This window comes from Brachionichthys hirsutus, unplaced genomic scaffold, assembly GCF_040956055.1.
Source record: "Brachionichthys hirsutus isolate HB-005 unplaced genomic scaffold, CSIRO-AGI_Bhir_v1 contig_209, whole genome shotgun sequence".
Taxonomy (NCBI): domain Eukaryota; kingdom Metazoa; phylum Chordata; class Actinopteri; order Lophiiformes; family Brachionichthyidae; genus Brachionichthys; species Brachionichthys hirsutus.
The window spans coordinates 203982-231071 of record NW_027180380.1 but is presented as its reverse complement, the minus strand read 5'-3'; the positions used below and the strand labels follow the sequence as shown (position 1 = coordinate 231071).

General features: G+C 39.5%; 1 protein-coding gene across 1 annotated transcript; it reads left to right on the top strand.

Moving 5' to 3' along the window:
* The first annotated feature begins 608 nt into the window (after positions 1-608).
* On the top strand, positions 609-20806 carry LOC137914332 (ATP-binding cassette sub-family C member 12-like). The gene is made up of 30 exons (XM_068757936.1): positions 609-659; positions 822-970; positions 1139-1285; positions 1537-1684; positions 2435-2671; positions 3626-3799; positions 4000-4147; positions 5354-5502; positions 5630-5737; positions 5875-6105; positions 6191-6262; positions 6560-6684; positions 7472-7544; positions 8880-9083; positions 9360-9494; positions 9789-9873; positions 10916-10972; positions 12451-12543; positions 12641-12744; positions 12853-13029; positions 13308-13534; positions 13868-14005; positions 14209-14398; positions 14485-14574; positions 14774-14969; positions 16848-17007; positions 17109-17187; positions 19800-19913; positions 20480-20644; positions 20714-20806. Exons 1-30 carry the CDS (start codon positions 609-611, stop codon positions 20804-20806), a joined length of 4119 nt encoding a protein of 1372 aa, XP_068614037.1.
* Positions 20807-27090: the final 6284 nt, after the last annotated feature.

Here is a 27090-nt window from a genome sequence, read left to right as displayed (position 1 = left end):
GAGAATTACTTCTCTTTTTCAATAACGACCTGGACCTAAGTTGCATGTTTTTGGTGGTGGGAGGAAGCAGGAGAATCCTAACCCTACCCCACGCAGGAAGTAGTGCAGAAAGTTGGATTTGAACCTGCAACCTTCTTGCTGTGAGGCAACAGTGCTAACCACTGTGCCACCGTGCTGCCCATTGTAGCTGATCCATGATCCCACAGTGTCCGTGTAGTCATCCAGATTGTCTGTAGTCTGATAGGCCAAGTAACAGTCTGGTAGGTCGTGTAACAGTGGTCCAACGTATTCTCCTCTCTGGTGGGGCTTTTAATAAACTGTCTGTATTTGGGAAGTTCCTGGCTCAGATTTCCCTTATTAAAGTCAGCTCCAAACACAAAATCTTTTCCGCAAGTGCACGTTGAGCCTCGTACACGTCGGTGGCTGGGAGACCCAACCAGGGGCGATTTCACCTGACAATAGAGCTTTTTCAGGCACTCAAACCCCTCCACCACGAAAAAGGTGGCATAGAAGGGTTCGTGCAAGGGAAGCTACATATGCTTTCATTAATTATCATGCTGTCTAATAAAACTAACTTTGCATGCTTGCTTCCTGCGGTACAGGGCAAAATGAAGACTGATGTTCCTGTGGAGAAGAACGATGCACAAGAAGACTTTGTTGTAAGTAAAGAACAAACGGTAGCTTCCACTGACCTGTTCACATGTTGCTGTCACTGCCTGACATCTTTACTTCTCCATTTTTTTCAATTACATCTTTTGTTTTTTTTGCTTTTTAATGTGGAAATCTGTTGTTCTCTCCCATCTATCTTTTTGACTCTAAAGAATGACGCTTTCCAAAGGAGAAACAAACCTGAGGTCTCAAATGCAGGTTATGCTGATGTGGACATCAATGAACGGGACAACCCTCCAAAAGTCAAAAAATACCGCCAGGGCCTTCAGAACCTAAAGCCTTTTGCCTGCTCCTCACCATAGTTAGTGTTTTTAATGACTTAGTCTGCTTGGATGCAATTAATAAATAGGCTTAAATGGATAATACACTATGGATGATAGCCTGATAATAGCTGTTGTTTTAATCTAAATGCCATTATGGCTGCTATACCCATAGCAGAGCTAATATTGGATGATGTTTCCTTGTCTAGTTCCCACCCAGTTGACAATGCAGGATTCCTGTCTTTTACAACCTTTGCCTGGATGACTCCTATGATGTGGGCCATATTCAGGAAAAGGATGGACATGACTACAATCAACCTGTCACCCTTTGACAAAGCTGACAGCAGTGGAGAAAGGTTTGAATTTATTCTGGCTGATTCAGGGGTGCAATACTTCTCAAACAACATTTGACAGTATGGGACTCATTGATAGCTAACAATTCTAGTTGCTGAAATTCTTGTCTGGAAATGGAATCGTGGTTAGGGAAACAATTACAAACGTTGAATATCTGTAGTGCATTTCATGAGAGTGTTTGCTAACCCTAACCTTGACCTTTGTAATGATTTATCAAGGCTGAGAGCGTTGACTCTGATTTTATGTTGTACAGGCTCTTCCGACTCTGGAAGGAAGAAGTGGCAAAGGTTGGCTTGGAGAAGGCCTCTTTGGTTCGAGCAATAATTCAATTTCAAAGAACCAGGTTGATTGTATCTGTCTTCATTGGTATCATCGGCATGGTTGCTGCGTTCCTTGGCCCGGTAATTTTCGACAGCTATTAATGGTTTCCTCTGATGTTTGCCAAATAATAGAGCAATTCCTCTATTCTGCCAAAGAAGATGTTAAGAGATTCGAAATTAATTGAAAACATTGGTTTTTTTTAAATGATTTGCAGAGCATACATGTACTGATAGAAAGGTTAGTTTGGAGGTTACAGAAAATACTTTAGCTTAAACAGTTCTACGAATATAAAATATGGGTGCATTTGTGGGATATTGTCTTTAGTGTTGTCACGATAAAATGTCAAAGTAATGTGTTTTAAATGTTGCTAGGGTCTGTAAATTCTCCTTTGCTGTAAGTAACTCAAAGTAACCTTCAGGATCTTATGAAGCTCTTCACCTGATAAGATGGATTTGTCTTATTAATATATGATATATATTTAAGAAAAACATATTTTTTATTTGCATTTTCTGCATGTAAACATCCATTTAAGGTTAAATGACTAATCCTTTCAATCTATCCCAATTTTCTTATCACTACATTTACCAAAATAATGGTGTTATGTCATTTTATACAGTTGATGTAAATGTATCCTCTATTTAAGTAAAATAATAATAATAATAATTGTGCCTCCACTTGAATAAATGTGTTTTAAGAAGATATTTGTTGGATTAAAAAAGATGGATATATATGTCTCACTTACATGGGAGCATCATCTAGCATATGCTATAGATTAAATATAAAACACTGTTCTATATGCATACACCTTATATTTTTATCTGTCTTCTCAGGCTATTCTGGTTCATAAAATCCTAGCATATGCTGAACACCCGGAGCAGTCCACAATACTGTATGGCGTTGGCCTGGCTTTTGGTTTGTTTACCACAGAGTTTTGCAAAGCCTTCTTCATATCTTTATTGTGGGCACTGAACCTGCGCACTGCAGTCAGGTTAAAGGGTGCCTTCTCTTCAGTGGCCTTTCAGAAAGTGATCTCTCTGCGGGTGCAAACCGGCGTTTCAATGGGCGAGGTAACTAACCTATAAGAGTCAAAGCTTATTTGATGTAATTTACCCACATTTCTCCTGTAGTTTTTTCTTTGTCAAATCTTTGCCCATTAGAATCGCTGAGTTCAAAATGAAAGGATAAAAGTATTTTGATGGACCTGTATATATCAGACTATCAACAGGATTAATCAGAATTATGGATTGCCATGAAAATTGGGAGGATGGATCATTGGGCCCGGCCATTAAATTTCAGTGTGCATTGATAAAGGGCTAAGTTTCTTACATTTTCTTAAAAATAGTAACATAGAGAGACAGATATAACATTTTCGTTAATTTATAAGGTAGTTAAATAATAACATCCTGATAATAATATCCTGGGTTTAGGTATTTACTGTATCTGTGCGTATAGTCTGGTGCAGATTCAATTAAAAACCTGGATTAAACCTGAACTATATTTAAATATATTGCTATAGGAGTAGTTTGCCCTACAAGTACTCCTTACAGGTTTATGAGTTCGACTTTGAATAATACGTGACTGATTTAAAGTTCAGTGGAGGTGTGTGCTTTAATCAGTGCTTTTGACACAGTAGAATGTTGAAAATGTTATTGCTTTTGAAATATATTCTTATTTAGAATTTTACACAGACAACATGTTTAAAAAACACTCACACACACATTTTCTGTGTGTGTGAGTGTGCGTGACTTGTTCTCGCCTTCTTTGAAAAACGTGTCTTGAATGTTTCATTTGAAACTAAAACCTATTTGTGTGATGTGATCCACCATGTGTGTAACAAAGAAGAGAGAACAGAAACAAAGTGATAAAGACAAATCGTAACACTAATTAGAAATGGGATGGTTTGTGTGATTATTATTATTATTATTATTATTAGAAATGAAGCAGCAGAATTCTCCAATTCTGACTAACGTTCCATCTTGCTGATGCCAATAACTGCATTTCTTTCACTCTCTTCCTTCCAGATGATAAATGTTTTGAGCAATGATGGCCACAAGTTATTTGAGGCTGTAGTGTTTGCGAGCTTTCTGCTCTCTGCACCAGTCCTGTTTTTTGTGTGTATCATTTATGCCTGCTTCGTTCTGGGCTTCACTGCACTGACAGGAGTCTTCATCTACCTCATCTTCATTCCTGTGCAGGTTTGTTTGTGTGCGCCTGTCTGCTTGTCTGTCTGTGATTATATTTTCCTGCAGTTTGTTTGGATACTCCTGGGTTATTCTTTAAAAAGTTCCACGTTACATATATGGATATTCTCCTTAACAAATTCAAGGATAGACCACAATGCTGCTTGTTTTCCATTGTCACTCACATTATTTTATTGTTTGTTTTCTGCTCTCAGTTTTATTTAGCCAAGGTCATTAACAAGTTCAAATGGAAAGCCATGGTGTTAACTGACAGCCGTGTTCGAACAATGAATGAGATTCTGAGCAGCATCAAACTTATCAAGATGTACGCCTGGGAAGATTCTTTTGAGGAGAAGATTGCAGGTATGATTTAGGCAGCCTGATGCTTTATTACATTCAGATAAGTTTCTAATAGAAGCATTATTTGTACTCTCACTTTTGTGGTAAACACAAAAACAATCATGCAATATACATTCAGAATTGATTGATATTGTAAAATTGAATCAACAGTAGTTTGCTGTGACATGTTGTGAACTACAATACAATTTGCAAGAAATAATCCATGATTTCAACACTTAAAGATGATAACAGGAATGCACAGTAAACATAACTGTAATCAGCAGTGCATCATGGGAATGAGAGAAAAGTGTGAGAGCTAAAATTTGGAAAATAACAGACATCCTACAACCAGCTCAGCTTGTTCAATAATAATTCACTAATGAAGTTTGCATGTGCCGAGACACATAGCAGCCTGCAACAGTCCTTTATATAATTTCCCTATGGGAATATAATTTCCATATGGGATTATTAAAGTATTCTGATTCTGATTAAACGAGACACCATATTTCTGTGTTATACTAATTAAACATTGCTGGTTCGATGTCTCTTATTCAGAAAAACTAAATTATCAGAGTAACCGACCAAATATTGATGTTTTTATCGTGTGTTATGTATTATTGTATTATTGTAATATTTTCAATTCAATTGATAATAGAAAAGTATTTTAGTGATTTTATAGTGTGGTGTGAATGAAAAGGGTGTCCATCTGTACTTTTATGTATTTTTTTTAGCATATTTCTCCAGTGTGCCCTTTCCTCCAGAAGTTCATGTTTTCTTTGTCTGGTGCCTCATGCAAAGATTAATATCTTACAATTGTGAACATTTCAAGATCTGTCTCACTGTTTAGAGTTTATTTGTATGAATTAGTGCGAGCATAAGTAGGTGTGTCTGTCTTTCTGTGTGGCCCTGCGATGAACTGGTGACTTTCCCAGAGTGTACCATGCCTCTCAACCGCAGTTTGCTGGGATAGGGTCCATCTTAACCCGTAACCCAGATTTGGTTAAGCAGCTGAAGACGAGATGATTATGATCGTCTCGTCTCCAAGAAGATGAATGAGTGAATATATACATATAGTCTGTGCTTTTAAGCAAGCAACTATCGATCTATTATAATTGCATTGTCATGATCTAAAACGTGTTTGCACTGTGTATCGATGATCAATAGATTTACCTGAAATACTAATACCATAGAGCGCCGTCTCCAAAACCCTGATTTTTGTCTTTCTTGTAGATATAAGGAAACATGAGATGAGAGAAATGGAAATGGTCAGTTACATGCAGAATATGAATGTTAGCATCACCAGCATCATCCCCATACTTGCCACAGTTGCCACCTTCCTAGTACACACACTGTTAAAATTTGAACTCAACACGACTGATGTGAGTACCAACGCAGTCCATTGAATACACTTCAATGGATTTGACAACTTGCTCACAGTCGATATGAATATCAAACTTAAACTTTAGAACTAATCAGTATTGCGGCGGTGTTCTTTGTGATTACCAGGCCTTTACCACCATCGCCATCTTCAATGCTATACGGTTCTGCTTGGCTCTAATGCCCTTGTCTGTGAAGGCCATGGCTGAAGCTGCTGTATCAATAAAAAGGCTGAGGGTAAACTGCTCAGAGCTCTAGATGCAGCGATCATTAGATTTAGCACTGTTGTGGATTTCAGCTGCAGTCACAAGCTGTTTCAAAAAATATGGAAAACAATGTGTTTAAGATGAAATATTTTCTGTGGCTGTGTTTAGAAATTATTGCTAATCCAGAATCCAGAATCCTACCTGAGACAGGATAAAGACAGTGACTTAGCCATTGTCATGGAAAATGCAACATTTTCCTGGACCAAACCAGAGAGTATGCTGGACTCCCCACCCAGCTTAGCCAATGGGGTGGATGCGCACGAAGGAGATGAAATGTCCCAAACTGAGAAGACTGCAACTCTGTCATCTCTGAGAAACATCTCATTCACACTGCCAAAGGTACGATTCCAGAATGATGTGGGAAAATGTGTTTTTGAGACTGTGGTAAAGTTAAAGTTACTCTGTGTGTTATTTCCTTATCAAGGGCTGCTTGCTTGGTGTCTGTGGGAACGTGGGGAGTGGAAAGACATCATTGATATCCAGCATTTTGGAGCAGGTTAACTCTATTCAGTCTCTTTTACCATCTTATACATGTGGCATTCTTATTGCCTTTGAATGTTTTGTATTTAATTGTCCACTACTCTCATCTTACTCAAAATGATAATCCTCACTTTTCTTTACCAAGCAGGATATATTTTCACCCCAGGTGTGTTTATATATTTTTATGCTGTTTAAGTACTTTATTGATTGCCATTCAATTTGAAATTGATATAGATAGCTCTAGAAGTGCTAGAGTGTCATTCTGTTTTACATTTAACTGCTTGTGTATGACACACTGTGATCTATTTTATAGATGTACCTTCTGCAGGGTTCCCTTACAACTAATGGGACATTCGCTTACGTTTCCCAGCAAGCCTGGATATTCCATGGAACTGTCCAGGAAAACATCCTAATGGAGCAACCCTTTGACCAGGACAGGTAATTATGAATGAACTCTGACACCTTTGTTTTCTGTACTCTACAGATTAATTTGCATATGGAAACAATAGGTGCCATATTTAAAAACAGGGCAGGTTATGTGATGTTTTACTGTATAAACAAGGGTTAAGGTTAGTGTTAGTTGACTGTTCATACAAGGCATGAGTCATATTTTCTGTGATCATGTCACATGACAAACGACGCATCAAACGTTCCTCTTATCCTTGTGAGTTTGCATCTGGCACGGTTATCAAACAAGGGCAAAAGCCATTGTGTTATCTAACAGAGCTATCACTGGGAAATCCTGTTTGTCTGCCTAATTAGCAAGCGGTGCAGCTGCTTAACAATGAACAGTATTTTGACGAGTCACTTCAGGTCAATGAATCAATGTAGGCATGTTGCGAGCATGGTGCCTGAAGTAAATGAAGAATTATGAAAATGTAAGATTAATTATACTCAAACAGGAGGAGAAGGACAATTTATTTAAACAGGTCAAGAAGGACGACCAGGATCGCGCCACCATGGCGAGACTGCTCTCGGAGATCAGAGACTTGTGCACTAACTACGCACATAGATTTAATAAGATATTAAGTATGAAATGTAAGAAATTTTATGCTCAGAATTGTCAAAATATCCTGTCTTTTTTTCATTCATATTAATCTGAAATGGTACATTCCAATTTTGTTGTTTCTTCCCATAAAATAATCTGCATAAAATATTATGTTTTTAAAATGACCTTTTAAGATTTGAAGCTTCAGATAATATATTGTTTTGATTTACTTCACAGATATGACAGAGTTCTCGGTGTCTGCAGCCTCAGACCTGACCTTAAAATACTCCCATATGGTGATAAAACTGAGGTAGGGCCTCTACTGATGACTCCGCCGCACTGCACCCATCAAAGTCGTGTCACAACCGCCACCCGAAAACTGCAATTAAATCAGGCATTTACAATCCTCGGAGTTGACTCACCACCAGGTGATGATCGGTTGACATCTCCGTCCATCTCTTCGCCCGAGTGTCCAAGACATGCGGCCGCAAGTTCGCCGATACGACTATAAAATAGATCATCAAACTGCAACTTACTGTGTCCTGGTGCGAAGTGCACATATGGACACCCTTATCACGCCCCTCCAGGTCTCACTGTCATTGCCAACATGAGCATTGAAGTCCCCCAATAGAATGAGGGAATCCCCAGAAGGAGCACACTCAAGAACGAATGAAAGAGAAAGTGTCCTTTTTAGCACCTGGATTCTCGTAGTGAGTTTGGATGTGGTCAGAACCATACAGACTTGAATGTGGAGGGGGGGTTGCTGACCAACAGGGTGGCAATAGTGGTGAAAAACCTGTTAAAACTATTTGGTCTGGAGTGAACCACTTGAATTAATGCAGAAATTATTGGTTTTTGTTTGGAGTCTATTGCTGAAGCCTAATTGTTTTAGGGCTTCCCACAGTTTTTGTGGGTTGCTTTTGTTTGCCTCAATGTTCTCATTTAAGAAATTAATTTTGGCATTTTTGATCCTTTTGTTAACCACATTGCGTAGTTTCATAGTTCTGCAGTTGATTGTGGTGTGACATTGAACTGCAGGTCTATGAATTCTACGAGTGCAGAAGATCATATTGTGATCACTTAAATTGCACTCCCCACTGTTTGATTCTAGATTTGTCCGATGCCAGGATTAGATCTATGATGTTTCAAGAAGTGGGGTTTACCCTTGTAAATTGCTGAATCAGCTGGGTAAAGTTATGCAAATTACAGAAGCTGCTGAAGGCTTTGAAAGTGGGAGTGTCTTTCCGAAGGATATTGGTATTACAATCTCCTATCAGAATGACCTCAGAGCTTCCTAAGCCTGCTTCCTAAGCCATGCTTCTCCAATAAATCATAAAATGAGGTTGCAGCTGTTGTTTTCAGGCGTTGCGTCGTGACGAAAAACTCTGGAGTAATAATTCACGTTCCCGAGGCCTCTGCTCGATGTGACCTCGCCTGCGTTACCAGGCTGAGGAGAGAGGCCCGCACCGTCACTATCAAACAAAAGAGAAAAAGTAACTTTAAAAACCCTCATTATACTAATTCGAATCCCATTTCCAATCATTTAGTATCTGCATTGCTAGACATTTCAGAAAGTAAAAATGGCATTTTATAATACAGAATCTGTAGCCAGTGTTTTTGTAGTTTTCTGCTGTTTTGTTGGCAGATTGGAGAGCGAGGGCTGAATCTATCAGGGGGGCAGAAGCAGAGGATCAGCCTGGCCAGAGCTGTGTATTCCAATAAAGACATCTTCCTCCTTGATGATCCACTATCTGCTGTCGATGCTCATGTAGGAAAACACATTTTCGAGGAATGTATAAAGAAGGAGCTGCAGGGAAAATCAATTATACTGGTTACACACCAGCTGCAGGTGAGAAGATGCACTTCATCAGAAAACATCTTTTCCTCAGCAACTTTTCACTGAGCCTGAAACCTTTTATGAAATGCATAAACTCATAAGGTTCTCATAATGATACACATAATTTAAAATGAATTTTAGAACAAATGATATTGTATGGTGGAATTGTCCAAAGTAAAGTAAACCACATCACAAAGTAATGTCGGGCTGCTACAAATGTTTTTCTTCACACCTCTGGCCACGGGGCTGGGATGGTTTCATTGATGAGGTTGTCCTAATGTGTGTCAGTATCTGGAGTTCTGTGATGGCATTTTGGTCCTGGAGGATGGAGAAGTGCTCGAGGATGGAGACCACAATGCCCTGATGAAAGCCGATGGACGCTACGCTCAGCTCATCAGCAACTACCAGCTGGATCAGTCAAAAGTAAAACAGCACTTACAGTTCAGACCTCAGATGTAGCCCTGCTGGTCTCACAATGTATATTATTTTATTTCCTTCCTAGATGTAAATCCCTTTCACCTTTCTTGTTTTATAAGCACAAAAAACAAATAAATAGTTAGCTACTAATAATAATAGCTACTGTACCTACATTTTATTTGTAGAAACAGGACCATATATTCTGAAAAGGTAGTAAGTGGTTTATCATCAACTGCAGTAAAGGCTCAGCAGATGCTTTTATGCAGACTCATTGCTTTTGTTGATATTTTACAGACTCAGGCAGAAGACGATTCACCCCAAGAAAATGAAGAGCTGGAAGAGGTTGAGCTCGCAAATCCCACATTTGGTGGTGCAGTGAACCCAGGTATGGAAAGGCAAAAAAGCAACAACAATTATTGTTTGGTAGTAATGATTTAAATCAGAATATATGCCATTATATATTATGCCTTGCTGTAGAAAAATACAATGTTAAATAATTCTTGCATTCTGTCTAATGTGAAGTAAGTGGCAAAGATGAATACCTAAAAGCAGTTACATAGTTTGTAAAACTACCCTTTGAACTTCCACCTTATCATGGTGTGGGAGTTTGAGTGCTCGAATGGTCCCAGGAGCGATGTTGTTGGGAGTTTTATGGTCTGGTCGGGTCTCCCATGGCAGTTAAAAACTCCAAGGAAGAGAAAAAAGATCAAGGACCGTGACATCGCCTTGTATGGCGGAATGAGGCAGCAGGCTGGTGTGGGCTTGCTTATAGCCCCACAGCAATACGCAAGTTTACCCCGGTGAACGAGAGGGTTGCTTCCCTGTACATTCAGGATGAGAACATGTGTGTCACTGTTGTTTTGGTTTACACGCCGAACAGCAATGCATACTCTTCTTGGAGTCCCTGGAGGGGTACTGGATAGTACTCTGACTGGGGACTGCATTTCTCTTCTGAGGGACTACAACGCTCATGTGTGCAGTAACAGAACGAGAAGGGGTGATTGGGATGAACGGCTTCCCCGATCTGAACGCAAGTGGTGTTCGGTTGTATACAAACAGAATAACTAGGTGGTCAAAGGGTGTGGCAGCAGTGCAGAAAGGTAGCAGACCAAATCTGATTGCCAGTAAACTGTATATTGCATGTTTTTAAACATTGGTATGGCTTTGTTGTAGCATTTGTCCATATACTGAGTGTGTTTTTTAATATATATATTTTTTTAAATTATTTTTATTTATTTATTTATTTATTATGTTTGTATTGTTTGTATTGTATGGTCTGGTAGACTGCTTAAACTGAATTGCCCCTTGGGATAAATAAAGTTGTCTGAATCTGAATCTGAATCTACATACTACTACTACATACAAAAATTCCTATCTTTATTGTCAATTTATTTACAGTTGTCTTTACTATTTGCACTTCCTTTCAGCATTTGACATGTCCGAAGAAAAGGATGATGGAACAATCCAAACAACAGACCAAAAATGTAAGTGTTTTTCTTTGTTTGTTTTTTTGTATGAATGAGATATTGGTGCAGGGTCACCCACTTCAGATGTATATCCAAATTCTTAAAGAAGGTTGGGCTCAGACAGTTTGATATAAAGAATCAGAATCAGAATACTTTAATAATCCCGGAGGGAAATTATATCAGCAACAGTGCTTCACTCAACAAAGTCAGAAATACAAATTATCAGTATACACAGGCCCAGTCCAGTTTATTGTCAATTATATTTTTGTCCTCCACTGAGTCCACATTGACCCCCTGGATCATTGGATAATTTTTCCTCCTCCTGGGACTGCGATCTCCCCCTCCTGAACATTGAACAAAGGGGGGAGACAGCCGAGAGCACATCAAATTGTGTCATCCCGATGGCCGTACTGGAGAGAGAACTGGGTGCATATTCAATCAATGTAAACTCTGAGAAGCAGTATTCTGGGCTACCACACACCACAGGGTTGCTCCTAGGCTCTGGCTATCTTGCTTTGCCTACCCGCTGGTCATCACACCCCAGATCTGAATAGAAAGCCTTGAAAGTTCAAGCATGCGACGAGAACTGAGGACCTCAATCATAAACAATGTTTGAGGAGACTCCATGCAGTTCTCCCAGGCTGAGGGTAGTTTCTGATTGATTTGATCAAAGAATCCATCCCACAGCCACTGCCTGCACCTGGGACACACACAAGGGAGGGAGGGGGAAAACATCTGATAACTAGGGTAGTCACCTGCTTCTGTACCCTCCCAACAAGATATTTGTGTCAGGTGTGTCTGACTTTTTTGACATTCCATATGCTGAGCTTAGTGGTTGACCAATACGGTGGTTGCAATCTCTATGGCAGTGCCATTTTGATTTTGTATTTTTGTCTGCCGACCTTGGTTCCTCTTTGTGTAGCTGTGAATTTTTGTTTTATTACTGACTATCAGCCCATCCCTCTTGAATTTTTTGGCTGAGTAGTTTTCGTTATTTCCTTATTAAATTAACTGTAGACTAATTATCTCGCCTCCGTCTCCGCATTTTGGGGTTCACACTTTTGGGATTCCAGAATGGGATGTCACTGGCACTTTGACCTGAGCATTGGCAGGATGCCTACCGCTGCAATAAGCTTTTCAGCTTTAACATATTATACATCGCACATCAATGCCAGACAGAGGCATCTTGGACCAGGACATTTAAATATGGAGAAATGAACACAAAACACCTCCCATAATTATCTCTCTAAACCTACCTCTTCTCAGCGAGCCAAACCCACATTGCCCCAGTGTTCTTTGAAGCACAAGTTTTAAGTCAATCAAGAGACCCCGGATGCTAGCTTTATTATCTTGATGGTTTTCAGATAATGGAGTTGGCATTTATGTAAATTTAGGTGCAATGGATGTCAAAGAGTTTTGTTTCCAACTGCACATCCTTATCAAGCCCGTCACTCAGAAATTCTATTATTCTAGTTCATAATTTTCTTTGCTTTCAGCTGCTGGTGATGATCAGCTGGTGAGGAAGGAGTCCTCTGAAGAAGGCGCCGTCTCCTGGAGAATCTATCACAGATACTGCCAGGCAGCAGGAGGTCTGATACAGACAGTCCACATGTATGAACTGGAATAAATGCATACAAATGACACATGGCCAAACCAGCTGTATTTGGTGTGACTGTTTTACTTCAGGGTACTTCATCATCTTCCTTGTTATGATTAACTTCATTCTGATGATTGGATCCACAGCCTTCAGCAACTGGTTTCTCAGTTTCTGGCTGGGGCAGGGTGATGGGGTGAGGAGCATATCTTCCCTTTCTCTCACATATACATTTACACACATTAAACTCCATGGTCACAGTATTTGTAATTATCAAATGTTTTTATTTTATTTTATTTTCCAGTTAAAAAATGCTACAAATCCGGGTAGCATCTTAGACAACCCGCGCCTGAGATTTTACCAAATGATTTATGGTGTGGGGATTATTGCCACGGTGACACTTGCCATCATCAAATGCTTCTTTTATACTGGAATCACCTTGAGTGCCGCCTGCCATCTGCACAACATCATATTCAAGAAGGTAACATTTTATATACAGTGGAACCTCGGTTCTCGAACATAACTCATTCCGTTACACTGTTTGAAAACAGATTTGTTCGGAAACCGAAGCTATATTTCCGATAAGAAATAATGGAAAATAGGTTAATCTGTTCCTATGCACCAGATAAATACCCATTTGTATACCTACAATTATATTATTATGTAACTACGTGTATCTAAACAACAGATAACACATAAAAGTGTAAATAATACAAAAACAAAAGCATAATTAAAGTAATAATAATTTTTTCCCCTCAGATTATGTCCAGTCCTATGAGTTTCTTTGACACAACACCAGTTGGACGCATTCTCAACCGCTTTTCCAAAGATCAGGAGGAAGTGGACACTGTGCTTCCCCTCCATATGGACCCTTTCTTGAATTTTAGTCTCATGGTCATGTTTACCATTATCATTATCTCCAGTGTTTTCCCCCCCATGCTGGTTGTTGTGGCTATTTTGGGAGTCTTTTTCACCCTCATTCTTTTGTGAGTTTGATAGCCATTAATTGAATTATTTAATTATTAGTTGAATTGTGCAATATTCTCTGCCACATAACATGCTCTAATGCTCAAATTCTATTAGATTTGTCCTTTTGAAGTAAATATAATAGAGGTCCCAAACAGGAATTGTTGGAGAATGGGATCATAAAAATGTCATATGATTAATTTGCCGAGTGACATGAATGTAATTTGCAAGATTTAGATTGTCATACAATTCTTGCATTTATGAGTATTTTAGGACAAGCATTAGTCTACAGGAATATAACAACATATTAAAGAAGTATACAGTACTGAATATTACCTGTGATTCCCCTGCAGTATATTCCAGAGGAGTATCCGTCAGATGAAGAGGATGGAGAACATCAGTCGTTCTCCCGTCATCTCTCTCAGCACCTCTACCCTGCAGGGCCTCAGCACCATCCATGCCTACAACATAAGAGACAGCCACATAGAAAAGTAAGATGCCAGCGATCCTCATGTTAATCAATTTTCTTTACTAACCTCATGTGCTTGCTGATGATGACAAAATATCTTCCTTCTGTTGTACATTTATGCAGATGATGATCTTTCAGTTACAGTTTCTCACATTCTGTTCTTTATTGTAGATACTTTTATTATCTGCAGTATGTGAGTAAACACCATCCTTTTTCATGTTGTAGATTCAAGACACTGAATGACATCAACTCCAACCAGTACTTATTGTTTCAGTCTGGAACACGTTGGCTATCCTTCTGGCTCGACTTTATGGCTGCAGTTATAGGTTTGGTGGTGTCTCTGTTTGTAGTACTCGGCGATAATGAAGTCATCAATCCAGCTTCGAAAGGCCTGGCCATGTCCTACACCATACAGGTAAACAAAGCAGATGGATGAACATGAGTTTATTTTTAGAAAGAGGAGACCTCCAACATGTGTTTATACACTTGTTTGTTGCCTAGTTGACAGGCATGCTTCAATATGTAGTGAGGCAATCTACCGAGGTGGAGGCCAGGTTCAACTCGGTGGAGCGGCTGCTGGAATACATCACAGTGAGAACTCTACTCTTCTTTGCCTCAGAAAAATAGCAGAGGTTTTCTGGCTGCTACCACCGATATATCCACCCACATTGGTCCTCCTACAAATGCTGCTGTGTTTTTGTTTGACCAAAAAGGACAACGCTGCAATTTATTATCATCTGACACCCTTATTGTCCACTCACTCACACAAGATCTTAATTATTGTGTCCAGGGTTGTAAGTCTGAGGCCCCCAGACACATACCGGTAGCTGATGCTCAAATCCCAGAGGACTGGCCAAAGAGTGGAGCCATTACCTTCCAGGGCTATAGCATGAGGTACAGGGAGAATTCACCCATTGTCCTGAATGAGCTGAATTTCCACATCCAAGCTGGAGAGAAACTGGGAATCGTGGGAAGAACAGGCTCTGGTAAGGCAGTTTACAAAAATGTCAAGTTAATTTAGATATCAAAATGATTGCAGGGCCGAGATGATGGTTCTCCTTGAAGCACAGTACCGGTACGTATTACTCTGGGAGACTCCTGATTACAGGAGCCGTAATGCTCCGACAATCCATCAAGCAGTGCGGCTTCGTAGCTCACCAAAGTCGTACTAAAACATTTTGACCGATTTTTGAGCGCCGTGTACCACATAAAATTGGTTTGAGGTCAGTAAGCAAAACCAGAATTAATAGAGAAGGCGTACCGTGTTATAAGGCGCATCGTTGATTTTTTAGAAAATGAAAGGATTTTAAGTGCGCCTTATGGTCCCAAAAATACGGTAGGTCACGAAAGCGATTGGCAGTCCTGTGAGTCTTCACGCCATGTTCTGTTTTAGAAAGAGACAGTCAGGTGAAAGGGAACATGGAGATGGGGAGAGGAATCAATGGCTTTTTCTAATATAGTAATACCTTGACATACGAGCATAATTCGTTCCAGGACTGAGCTCGTGACTTAAATCACTCGGATGTCAAATACTTCTTCCTCTCAATTAGAATTCCTTTGCTAAATATAATTAATCTATCCTTTCTTACAGGCTATGTATCCCAGTCTTTTAAAACAGCAGTCAAAAAACCAACAATGGATCCCGGTGTATTAGCTAATTATAGTCCAATTTCCAACCTTCCATTTCTGCCTAAGATTTTAGAGAAAGCAGTTTCCAGTCAGCTGTATGTGAATTCTTACAAGGCAAGAAGTTATTTGAGGTTTCTTAGTCAGGTTTCAGAGCTCATCATAGCACAGAGACAGCATTAATTAAAGTCACAAATGACCTTTTAATAGCATCTTATAACGGACTTATCTTCGTGCTTATTTTAATAGATCTCAGTGCAGCCTTTGACACAATAGTTTATCATGAGCCGCGTGCCATATTACATAATAAACATAAATGCAGCACAGTCAGCCGATTATCATGTATCATGATTATTGAGTTTGAGTTTATTTAAACAGGGACAATACATATTCATGAACATTTACACGTAAATATGTAAGATTATAGCCAATGGCTAATTTCCATCTTTAGTCCCTTTTACATCAACAACATTAAACAACAAAATCAATAAAACAACAGTCATAACAAATAGAACAGTTCTACTAAATAGTACAAAATAATAATGAGGATGATGACATTATCAGAAAATCTGCGGATGGTAGCCCAACAATTAGCCAAAGGTAAACAAATATATAAGTTTTGGCATGGGTGTGGGTACAATGTTGCTCTTCCAATAGCCATGCTTTAAATTGTTCGGAAAAAGAGGTCAGAGTCGGGAGTTCACGTATCGTGGTTGGGATAGAATTCCAAGTGTGAGAAGCACAAACAGAAAAAGTGGCTCGACCAAAGGCACTTTTTCTAAATGGAATGACACAGACACCTCTAGAGCCCGTTCTTGTTGATGTGTTTGAGTTTACTTTGACACATTCTTGTAATGGAGGAGGTGCTCTGCCATGGAAGATTTTATAAATCAAGATTGCATCGATGTGTTTAACAGTGTTGTCCCAGCTTAATCGCCCATGTTTCTTTAATATATGACAGTGATGATACCTATTTGGCTTTTTATCTAACACTTTTAGAGATTGTTTATAAACAGCTTCAATCGGTTGTGGAGTTGTTTTACAGGCCGATGCCCAACTTGTTACACAGTATGACGTGTGTGACATGATCATAGTGTCATTATCATTACATATCATTATCATGTACTCATATGCATTATACAAATCTTAGCAACCTTATTTTGTTGACAGCCATGACAATATTGTGCTAATAGTAACCCTACCTTTGTAAACCATTCTGGCCATTTGTGTGTTTGTAGGGAAATCCTCATTAGGAGTGGCTCTGTTCAGGTTGGTGGAGCCGGCAGCAGGAACCATCCTAATAGACGGAGTTGAGATTATGTCCATTGGACTGACGGATCTCCGTAGCAAGTTGTCTATCATCCCCCAGGACCCTGTGCTTTTCATTGGAACTGTCCGGTGAATAATGTCTCATCTTTATGTATCCATGTACTGTTTTAATTGGTTTGTTTGTCACATATTTAAGCTACTGTGATATTGCTGTGTGTGTTTGCCAATAGATACAACCTGGACCCTTTCAGTAACTACACCGATGAGGAGATTTGGGAGGCACTGGACAAGACATACATGAAGGACTCAGTACGTTAATGTTAACAGTACTGTACATTTACAGTCTGAGGAAGTATTTGGTCATTTATATAAACCAAATTAGCATCTGCTACTTTTTATACATACATTTCCCAAGAACTGTGAATTTGTGCTCAATTCAGCTCAAGCCTTGGAGTCACAGTGACAAAGTGTGGAATTCAATGAGGTTATTTCTTTGCCAGCATACGTCTGCTTTACTGTTAGAATGACATAAAAAGGAATTTTGATGAGATTTGTTTGAGCGATGGAATTGGGATGGAAGTAATTGTATCCCATCTTTAGATATACAGCAGGGGTCGGCAACCTAAGACACGTGTGTCATGACTGGCACGCGAGGGCATTTATTTTGGCATGCATAGAATATTAAGAGGCAAAACAAATATTGTAGATTATTAGATTGAACACCTCGCTAGAAATAGAGCACTGTCAGAGAGCAGACAGAGAGAATCCAAAAGCACGACAGGAGAAGGGAATCCAGAAACGTAACTTTAATGTTCAAGCACAGGTGGACAGTCCACACCAGCAGATCAGGATAGGGGCAGGGAGATAGATAAGTTCCAGGAAACAGGCAGAGTTCACAAAACAAGTAATCAGACCAATCAGGAAGACAAATCCAAGCTTCGTCTCCATCGTCCTCGTGAGTTTTCTCTTTCACTGTCATCCTTACCATTTTCTTTCTTTGGACACATTACTTATAACTAATATTCACAAATACAGCGAAAATTACTGAACGGGTGAAGCAGGCTTGGAGCGCTCGCATCTCAAATTCACGCTTGCATCTCAATGCAAAATATTCCTTGCAGTCAGGCTCATATCTCGGAACGCTCGTGTGTTGAGGTATTACTGTATTATATATATCATTGCATTGCAAGATGCATTCTTGATTCTACCTTCATGGATAATACTGTAGCTACAGTGCTTGACAAAAATGACTAATAAAAATTAGATTTCCAAGATATTCCACACATCAGTTCATGTGTCCAAGTTTCAATTTAAATATGTTTACCTTGCAAAACTAAAGATGATACCGGTCCAGATGTGAGAGGTAGGATTTTTTTTTATGGTTAAGGAATCATATAATAAGGGTTAAACTATTATGGGACGATTGCTCTTAGGAGTAATTATATAATTTATGCTGCTGAGGATATTAAGTGTTATGTTATATGACAGCGTTCAGGGTAATTTGTTGCCATGGTGCTTATAGTAGCAGCAGCTCCTTTTTTCATGGCCTAAGAGAGTCATTTAAACATTATTTTAAATTATAATATTCAGTGGTGTCTGAAGTATTGCCAGCTTTTAACCCTTTATAGGGCACTTATTAAAATATTTAGAAATCCAACCGTAGTGTTCTTGGAGGACTTTATTTCTGTTATAACATTTTTCACTGTAGAAAATCAAATCGCCAAAAATAGTCACTTTCCGAATAAATGGTGAATACAAATTGCAAAATCTGTGAACGAGCTGACCTGGCTGTATTTTGATGATCTAGAAGAGATCCTGGATTTTGGATCACTTTGAAAAAAGCATTGACAATGCAGTCAATGGAGCTTCTAATTTTATTCCTAAATACCTCAGTTGATTATTGACTGGTATTTATGGAATTTGACAGTCATGTAGGGTGGGGACCTCTATCTCACGACCGAATTCCATCCGGATCGGATCCAGATTGCGTTTGTGTTTTGGCCTACTGTGCATTTAATATTAGATATAGAGCGTTGACTTATAGCTGAGTCAATTCTGCATCGGAGCATGTAAACAGATTTGTTACTTCCATCAAGGAGTACAGTGGTACCTCTGCTTACGAATGTCTCTACATCCGAAAGTTTCAGGTTACGAAGTATCTGAATGGGAAAATATTGCCTCTCGTTACGAAGGCGTTTCTGGATACGAAGTCAAAAATAGCTGCTCGTAGCTGCTCTGCCATTGGCTATCGCCTAAAATCTGCCTGGCAACCCGTTGCGTATGGGTGTATCCCAGCATGCTATTCGTGTCCCCCTCGTGTCACCCGGAAAAAGTGTTGACAAGTCGGGCTATTGCTCATTATGATGACGTCTGCCTCGCACATTTCCGACGGATTGTCAAAAGCCGGCAAAAGCAGACGTCATTGGATCAGTTTTTCAAGAAACGCGAGGCAGAAAACACCGCAAAGGACCAGTAAACAAAGAGGACAAAAAGTAACAGCTAACAGGTAGATTAATATTTCAAAAAAATATCATAATGTAGCGTCCGTCGGACGCTGGAATAAGCACACGACGGGTAACTCTCCCTAACTCCCGCAGCTCTCCCGTTCCCCTCCTCCTCCTCGCGGCACCCACACACACACACCGCCCCTCCTCCCTGGATGCCTTTGCGGACTCTCTGCAGCGTAGGAATAATGAACACTCCTAAAACATGAACCGTTACAATACTTTTGCGGGGCTTGGAACGGATTAGTGCATTTACATTCAAAATGCGTCTCTACTTACGAAGTTTTCACGTTACGAAGCTACTCCCAGAACGGATTAAATTCGTAAGTAGAGGTACCACTGTATATGTTTTTGTCAGCATCTGTTTGTCTGTTAGCGGGATTACAGAAAAGGTCTGGGTTTTTTTGCATTCCTCAGATCTCCAGACTGGACGGGCAACTAGATGCTCCGGTGTTTGAAAATGGTGAAAACTTCTCTGTAGGAGAGAGACAACTGATTTGTATGGCTAGAGCACTGCTCCGCAACTCCAAGGTTTGTACAGGTGTCTGTCCCCTCTGAATTATTTGGTTTGTATAGGTACTTTGCTGCTGCTGAACATGCCTGTCTTGCAACACAAACTCAAATTCCATGTAATTTTTATTCATTTAGTTCCATATCTCACATAATTTCTCCTTTCGACTCTGCACCATCTCAAACCATGTATCTCTCTAACAATTTTTTCTTTGATTCTGCTGTCATCACTTCAAAATTGAAGTCTTTACCAGTATACAGCATATGACCATTTCCAATGATTTAGGGGGAAAATGCATGCAGTTAAAATATATTTATTTGATTATCATTAACGGGACTGATTTGAGCTGAAAAATAACTTAATGAATTGTTTAAAATGAGGACCTTTTATGCTCTCAAACTTAATGACTGCTGGGATAGGCTCCGGTAGATCCCGCAATCTGGTTTTCACATGAAGCGGTTAAGATAATGAAGAATTTTGAACTAACTCTGTGAAGGTGAAAAATAATCCTCAGTCATCAGTCTTTATGAATTCTTCCCCTTTCCTGCTGTCATCTGCACAAACTCTCTCTCCTGTGGTGCAACAGATTATTCTTTTAGATGAGGCAACGGCATCCATTGATGCGGAGACAGACACCTTGATCCAAAGCACCATCAAAGAAGCCTTCCAGGGCTGCACCGTGCTCACCATCGCCCATCGCATCAACACTGTGATAAACTCAGACCGCATTCTGGTCATGGACAGTGGAGAGGTAACAAACAGAATCACTATTTATTTTTTATCCTGAAGCCAGACTTACAATACATGTTCTCCCTGACAGGTGGCAGAGGTGGACAGTCCAGACGTGCTGAGACAAAGACCAGATTCTCACTTCTATTCACTCCTTGCTGCTGCTAACACTATGAACGCCTGAGCCACTGAAGCCCAGTGACACGCCAGCTACTCAGCACTAATAGCAAGAGGGACACTAGTTACCTCCGCCGAGGCGGGGTGGAGGTTATGTAATCGTCGGAGTCTGTCTGTGTGTCTGTCCGTTAATTTGCCTTTAAACTATGTTACCAGGAACAGATGATTAAATTCTGGTGATGATCCAGAAGAGATCGCGGATTCTGGCTCAGTTTGAAATATTAACATTGTAGTCAATAGAGCTTCAAAATCTGTTCTTCAATATTTTGGTTGATTATTATGGAATTTGAAACAGTCTTGTAGGGTTGTGTTAGAGCTTTCCTCAACTCTCCCCGGTTCTTTGATCCCATTCATATGTGTGTACTCAATGAAGAGAATGTTGGTCAAGTTTATACATTTATGTAAACGATAAATCAGGTACAAGTTGGTGAGGAAACTCAGCGCTGAGGTTAGGCCATGTTCCTTGTGTCTGTCCCAGGGCCCAAACCAAACAATGTCTTCTTGCCGTCTCCTTTTAACACATTCGTTTCAGTCCCTCCCCTAAGGGTGGGGCTTCCCCCCAGCCTATCTGAAACCCCTGTGTATCAGTTTACAATGTGATGTCTCATATGTGACTTAATGTATATACTTAATCAGTATAGTCCATTTATCTAAATGTTGTGCAATCCTATTGTTCTGTCGGCATGCAATTATGTTGTGGAATTCCATCTAATGTGGAAATTCCCTACAGTTGGGACCTCTATCTCACCACCAAATTTCATTCAAATCGGATCTAGAGTGACGTTTTAACAATGAAAAATCCCATTTACGGATTAAAAAATCTGTTTAAAATACACATTAAGTCCAATTCACTTTTACTTTTCATGGTTGGTGTGTAAAGATACCAAGAACAATTTATAACCTTTTGGTGATGATCCAGATCACCATATGGATGAGCTGCTCGGCAGAGGTCTGCACTCTCTAAGCGCTTTTCTAGTTATTGTATTGATTTACACAACCAATCTTGTCTTGCATCTGGTGTAGCTGAGAGGTGGGGTTTCATGCAAGAATATCGCTGATAATGATAAATAATGATGTCTTTATTGCTCTTTTTGTTTACTGATAATACTGAAATAGACTTACTGGAAAAAAGTAGTGCTTATGTCCTATTGTTTAGACACTATTTAAAGCATTATTTATAGATTGTTGTGTCTTTGTCTGCTGCCACTTTGCAGCCATGCTGATCGATGCCTTTGTCCAGAAATAGAAAGGGAAATGTCCTATATGATATGAGACAAATAAGCAAAACACGTTTTAATATCTAGCATGGGACGTTGATGGATGATTAGTTACTTGCACTTATTTACAAACGGCAAGTGTTGCACTAACCCAGGGGTGTATAAAGTGTGCCATGGAGGGCCGAGACACTGCAGGTTTTCCTTCAAGCCGGTCACTAAAGCAAGTGATTTTAATTAGCAACACCTCCTTCAATTTGGGAGAAGGAGATCATTAGTGAGATCAGCTGCTGGAGAGATGGTTGGAAAGAAAACCTGGAGTGCCTCGGCCCTCCATGACACGGTTAGGACACCTCTGCACCTTTTCTTGACTGACCGAACAACCCCCATTCATTCAGTGAATGGAGTGACGGTAACCAGTACTGCTTTTTTGGGGGGGGGCTTAGTATATTTTTGATTGGGGGGTGGGAGTGGGCACTGGGCAGGTCTTAAGGCTTCAAAGAAGCAAGTTGGAAAAAGTTGGAATAATAACAATAAATCATGCTTTTTATCCTCCTCATGACCTCTCGATAGCCCAGATATTGAATGACAACCTGAAACGTGCATCGAAGAATTACATACTACAATTACACTGGCATAGGTTTACAAAATGTGTACTCTTTTTAATAGCATTGTATTCAGCTGTGAGCTGTCGCAGAAAACAATGTTTCATTTTAAACATGAGCAATAAAATCGACTTTTTTTTTGCCACAAATACAAGGCTACAAATGCTCCTGTGTTTATTTAGCAATTGTGAAATTCATTTATGAGATTGGTATTTCAGCTTGAATGTCAGAGTATTTTAACATTTTCATTCTATTCTACATTCACACTTAGATGGAAAAATATTTATCATAATTTGTGGTGTAACTGAGAAATAAAATTAAGAAATGAAGTCTAAAGCATACTGCTCATACTCATTGAAATACTTTAAAAATCAACGATCATCTCATCTACAGGCGCTTTTCCGCTTTGCAGGTCACGGGTCTACTGGAGCCTGACCTCGCTTGCTATGGGCGAGAGGTAGGGTACAACTCGGACGCAATGCCAGCGCATCTCAGGGCCACAGAGACACTCATACGCTACAGACTATTTGGACCTAAATTGCATGTTTTTGGTGGTTGGAGCAAACCCACATGGACATGGGGAGAACAAACGAACTCTGCACAAACAGAATTCGAATACAGCACCTTTTGCTGTGAGGCGACAGCACTGTCCACTACGCCAGCGATCCGCAACCTTTTTCCTGACCGGACCGGTTTCATGCCGGGCAATTTGTTCACGGATCGGTAATGAAATAAAAAAAAGAGGACTGTAATCTTACCAATAAACGTTATATAATGACTTGCAATAACTATTAAACAAGTATTACATTAGTTGTGGTCTCAATAATTGCTTCTGTCCTTCATGTTCACGTTTTTTTCTTTCATAAATTCCACATTCTTGTCTTTTAATCCAGAGTTCTTGGTCTCTGTGCCAAAGCAGTTTTGAACCCTTCATTGCCTCATTAACGAAGATAATCAGCTGTTGTAGATAAACCCGTGTTTTAAGTCTGACTCCTGGTTTGTCTGTTAAAATACATTTTCTTTTCTTCTTCCTCAGTTGGACTTTATACCCTTAGCCTCATTAACGAAGCTAATCAGCTGTTGTAGATAAACCCGTATTTTAAGTCTGACTCCTGGTTTGTCTGTTAAAATACATTTTCTTTTCTTCTTCCTCAGTTGGACTTTATACCCTTAGCAAAGAAGCTCTCCAAAGAGTGTTTTTTTGTTTGTTTTTATTAATTTTCGCTAGTTTAGGGCTGTATTGTAAGTAACGTATCACGTGACTAAGAAACTTCACAGGCGAATGTTAGGTTGGAGAAAAGCTGGTCGTTTTTCAAAATAAAACACCTTTTAGACGCTAATAATCGATCCAATGGAAATGTTATACATTTGTTATTCTGTGCGGCCCGGTAACAAAGCCTCACGGACCGGTACCGGGCCACGGACCGGTGGTTGGGGACCACTGCACTACGCCACTGTAAAAACATCTAATTACACTAAATAATCACTTAACTGATAAAGGATTACATTTCCATGGTAAAATAAATGTGGATAGCTCACATTTCTTTGCAAACTACAACATTCATCAACATTATTTAAAACTAGAAAAGCACTCGGCGAGCTCAAACCTCCGCCAAGCAGCTCATTCCCCTCCTAATTGCATTTACACCGTCCACATGGTGATCTGGATCATCACCAAAAAGTTCTAAATTGTTATTGGTATCTTAATACACCAACCATGAATCAGAGTTTGTGTATTTTTAACTGGTTTTTGAATCTGTCAATGGGGTTTTTAATGTGAAAATGTAATATTTTTTACTGACCTCATTTTGGATCAGATCCAGAAGAAGATTTTGCATGATAGTTCTGACCCCTTTATGACTGGTTTTTGGTGAGTGAATTAAATGCATATTTTACAAAATGTTTTTTTTATTTTTAAAGCCTCCATTACGTAAATGCCACCCCAAATAGGAGGCCATCGAGGTGCATGCTTTGATCTATCCTAGCTCACAAATTGAGAATGTGGGATATATACTGGAAGGGATTGGATAATTCTAATTCGTGAGCTGAAATCTACCGATAATGTGGTCCACCTGTTCAAGTCCTTTTGTATCTTCTGATTTATCCTCTCCTAGTTTGCTTTGTATAGTTTAGACAGTCCTTTTGTGATTGTGACCCTCAAATAATAATTTTTGTTATGTGTCCAGTTACATTAAAATAATTATTGAATCTCTCTTGTCAGAGTGCAGTTAAATGTTTTTTTTCTTTTCTATTTTCTTCTCTCTTTCTAACTTAAGGTTGCTTCCCTGTCTCCAAGTTGGTACACTGTAATTATTAATAATTGTAATAATAATAACTTAATTATTTGTTATTTGTTATTGTTCATCACTGATCTGATCATTTTTAACTGCCAAATGTTCTACGGTCAGGACAGTCGTGTTGTTTATTGCCCTGTTGTCTCACAGCAAGTAGGTTCCTTACTTTTTTTCTAACTTGTCTGCATTTGTGCTCAAAACTGACAACATACATGATGTCAGTCATTGTTCCAGTTTCATGCATTTTATTTGGCAGCCTAGCCTATTATATTTTATTAAGCTGTATTTCCTACTTTGCGCCATCCAGGGCTGTGCCACACCACGGTGAAACATGCAACTAACAAGACAGACAGACAAAAAGTGAGAAATAGACAGTTTTCTGAGGAGAAAGTGCAGTAGATCATGAATTCTAAAGACATATAGACAGGTGAAATGTGATGAGATGTTAATCTACCATGGGATGCAATGCTAGAGAGAGTATTGCCTCAGCATGGTCACGAGTTCTAAAGAGCATGGACATTCATGTGAAACATGTAATTATATGTACCTGGTGATCTATTTCCAGTTAGCATGTGGGTGTGATGATAGTGTTGGTTTTGTCTTTGTTCTAAAGAGCACATGCCGTGCTCTTTAGAACTTGTTACCATGCAGAAACAATAGACCTCTCTGTCATCTTAAACTTTGTCACGTCAAGAGGTGGCCATCTGCTCTCTTGTGCCATTTAAAATAACGCCCTTGATGTAGTGATGCGTGTGATGTAGTTGGCCAGCAGTCTCCTTAGAGGTGAGTTTGGCATCAATATAACATTCAAATATTATTCATGGAAATATTGTAGGGGAAATGCAAACATATATACACAAACATGTTAGGTAATATAGAGGCTAAATTTAAAGTGATCCCTGACAGTTTTGAGAAATAAATGTAAAGAGCTCCACCTCTGCCCTGAAATAGACTCCGGCAACTTCCATGCCCTGCTGAAGCCGAGATAGCGTTGGAAAATGAATATCAGCTGTTGAAGAGGTATGAATTGTATTCATAAATTTTTTTGTGTACTGCTATTTTGACAGTGTATCACCAATGAGTTATTGTTGCCGGAAGTCAGAATCTGTGAATATATTTCCAACTTTACCAAACTGCAAAAGTTTTTATATTCTATGATTGTATAGGCAATTAACCAAAAGAATGAAATAAAAATAATTAAGATCGCTAAAATGAAGATTCACCTGAAAGACTTCTACCAGTCATATTTTCTGACAATAGAGCAGAAAATCTCATGAAAACCCGTACCGTAGTGTTTCGTGGTAGTTTTACCGGTTATTTCCACACTCATTTTGCATGACAAAAAATGTAGGCAAAGTAATAAACAGTAATACTCCAAATGTAGTGTACCTTTGTCACTTTGTCATTTCAGTCGAAAGAAACAAAACGAGTCTGAGGAAACCGTGCAAAGGCAGCATATTGCCAACAGCTAGTGCCAACACTCTCACAGATGCCTGAAGTCGACGCTGGTGCAAGAATCATCATGAACGTATGTAGCAAACTTCTATTCTAATTTCTGAAGACTCGTAGCAAAAGTATATGTTTAGGGAAACAGAGAATTAGATTACTGGTATTGGGTGGAAATAAACAGATTGTCGCGCTGTTCGTAGTGCGTTCAATTATTTCTAAAACGTCAGGATTTCATATGTCCAACATTGATAAATACATCATTGAATGCTCTCCATCAGAAGAGAGAGCGTGCGTCAGAGCCAAGCTGCGCAGAGACTGTTTCTCTGTAGGGTATGCGGTTTTCATGGCCCCACAAACTGTTTCCCTTCACCACTCCCCCCCACTGTGGCATCCGAGGGTGCGCTCTCGGAGCCTACGCGTCACACTCATCAGCTGGTGCTGCTGCCTGCAGGGGCTGTCAGCAATCAGGCTAAATCACAATCAGAATATTTACAATAATATATACAAATACTTAAAAGTGATAGAAGTTTACAATGATGCATCTAAATGGAACAAATTACCTTCTATGTCGTAAAGTTTTTGTGGGTGGTGGTCTCAGTCTAATTGTCCGTGTGCTCCTTCGTTGTACCAGGAGCTGATGGAGGGGGTGGGGAGCGTTGTTCCGGATGCTTCAGTTTCTGAAGCATCCTTCTCTCCATCACTGTCTCTAAGGAGTCCAGATTAACCCCA

What these genes read in the sequence shown, in the direction of transcription:
- LOC137914332 (XM_068757936.1), top strand. Translation starts at nt 609, where the DNA reads ATGAAGACTGATGTTCCTGTGGAGAAGAACGATGCACAAGAAGACTTT. An exon ending in TCTCATTCACACTGCCAAAG is followed by an intron (nt 6,106 to 6,190) that starts GTACGATTCCAG and finishes TTCCTTATCAAG; the next exon opens with GGCTGCTTGCTTGGTGTCTG. An exon ending in ACCAGCTGGATCAGTCAAAA is followed by an intron (nt 9,495 to 9,788) that starts GTAAAACAGCAC and finishes TTACAGACTCAG; the next exon opens with GCAGAAGACGATTCACCCCA.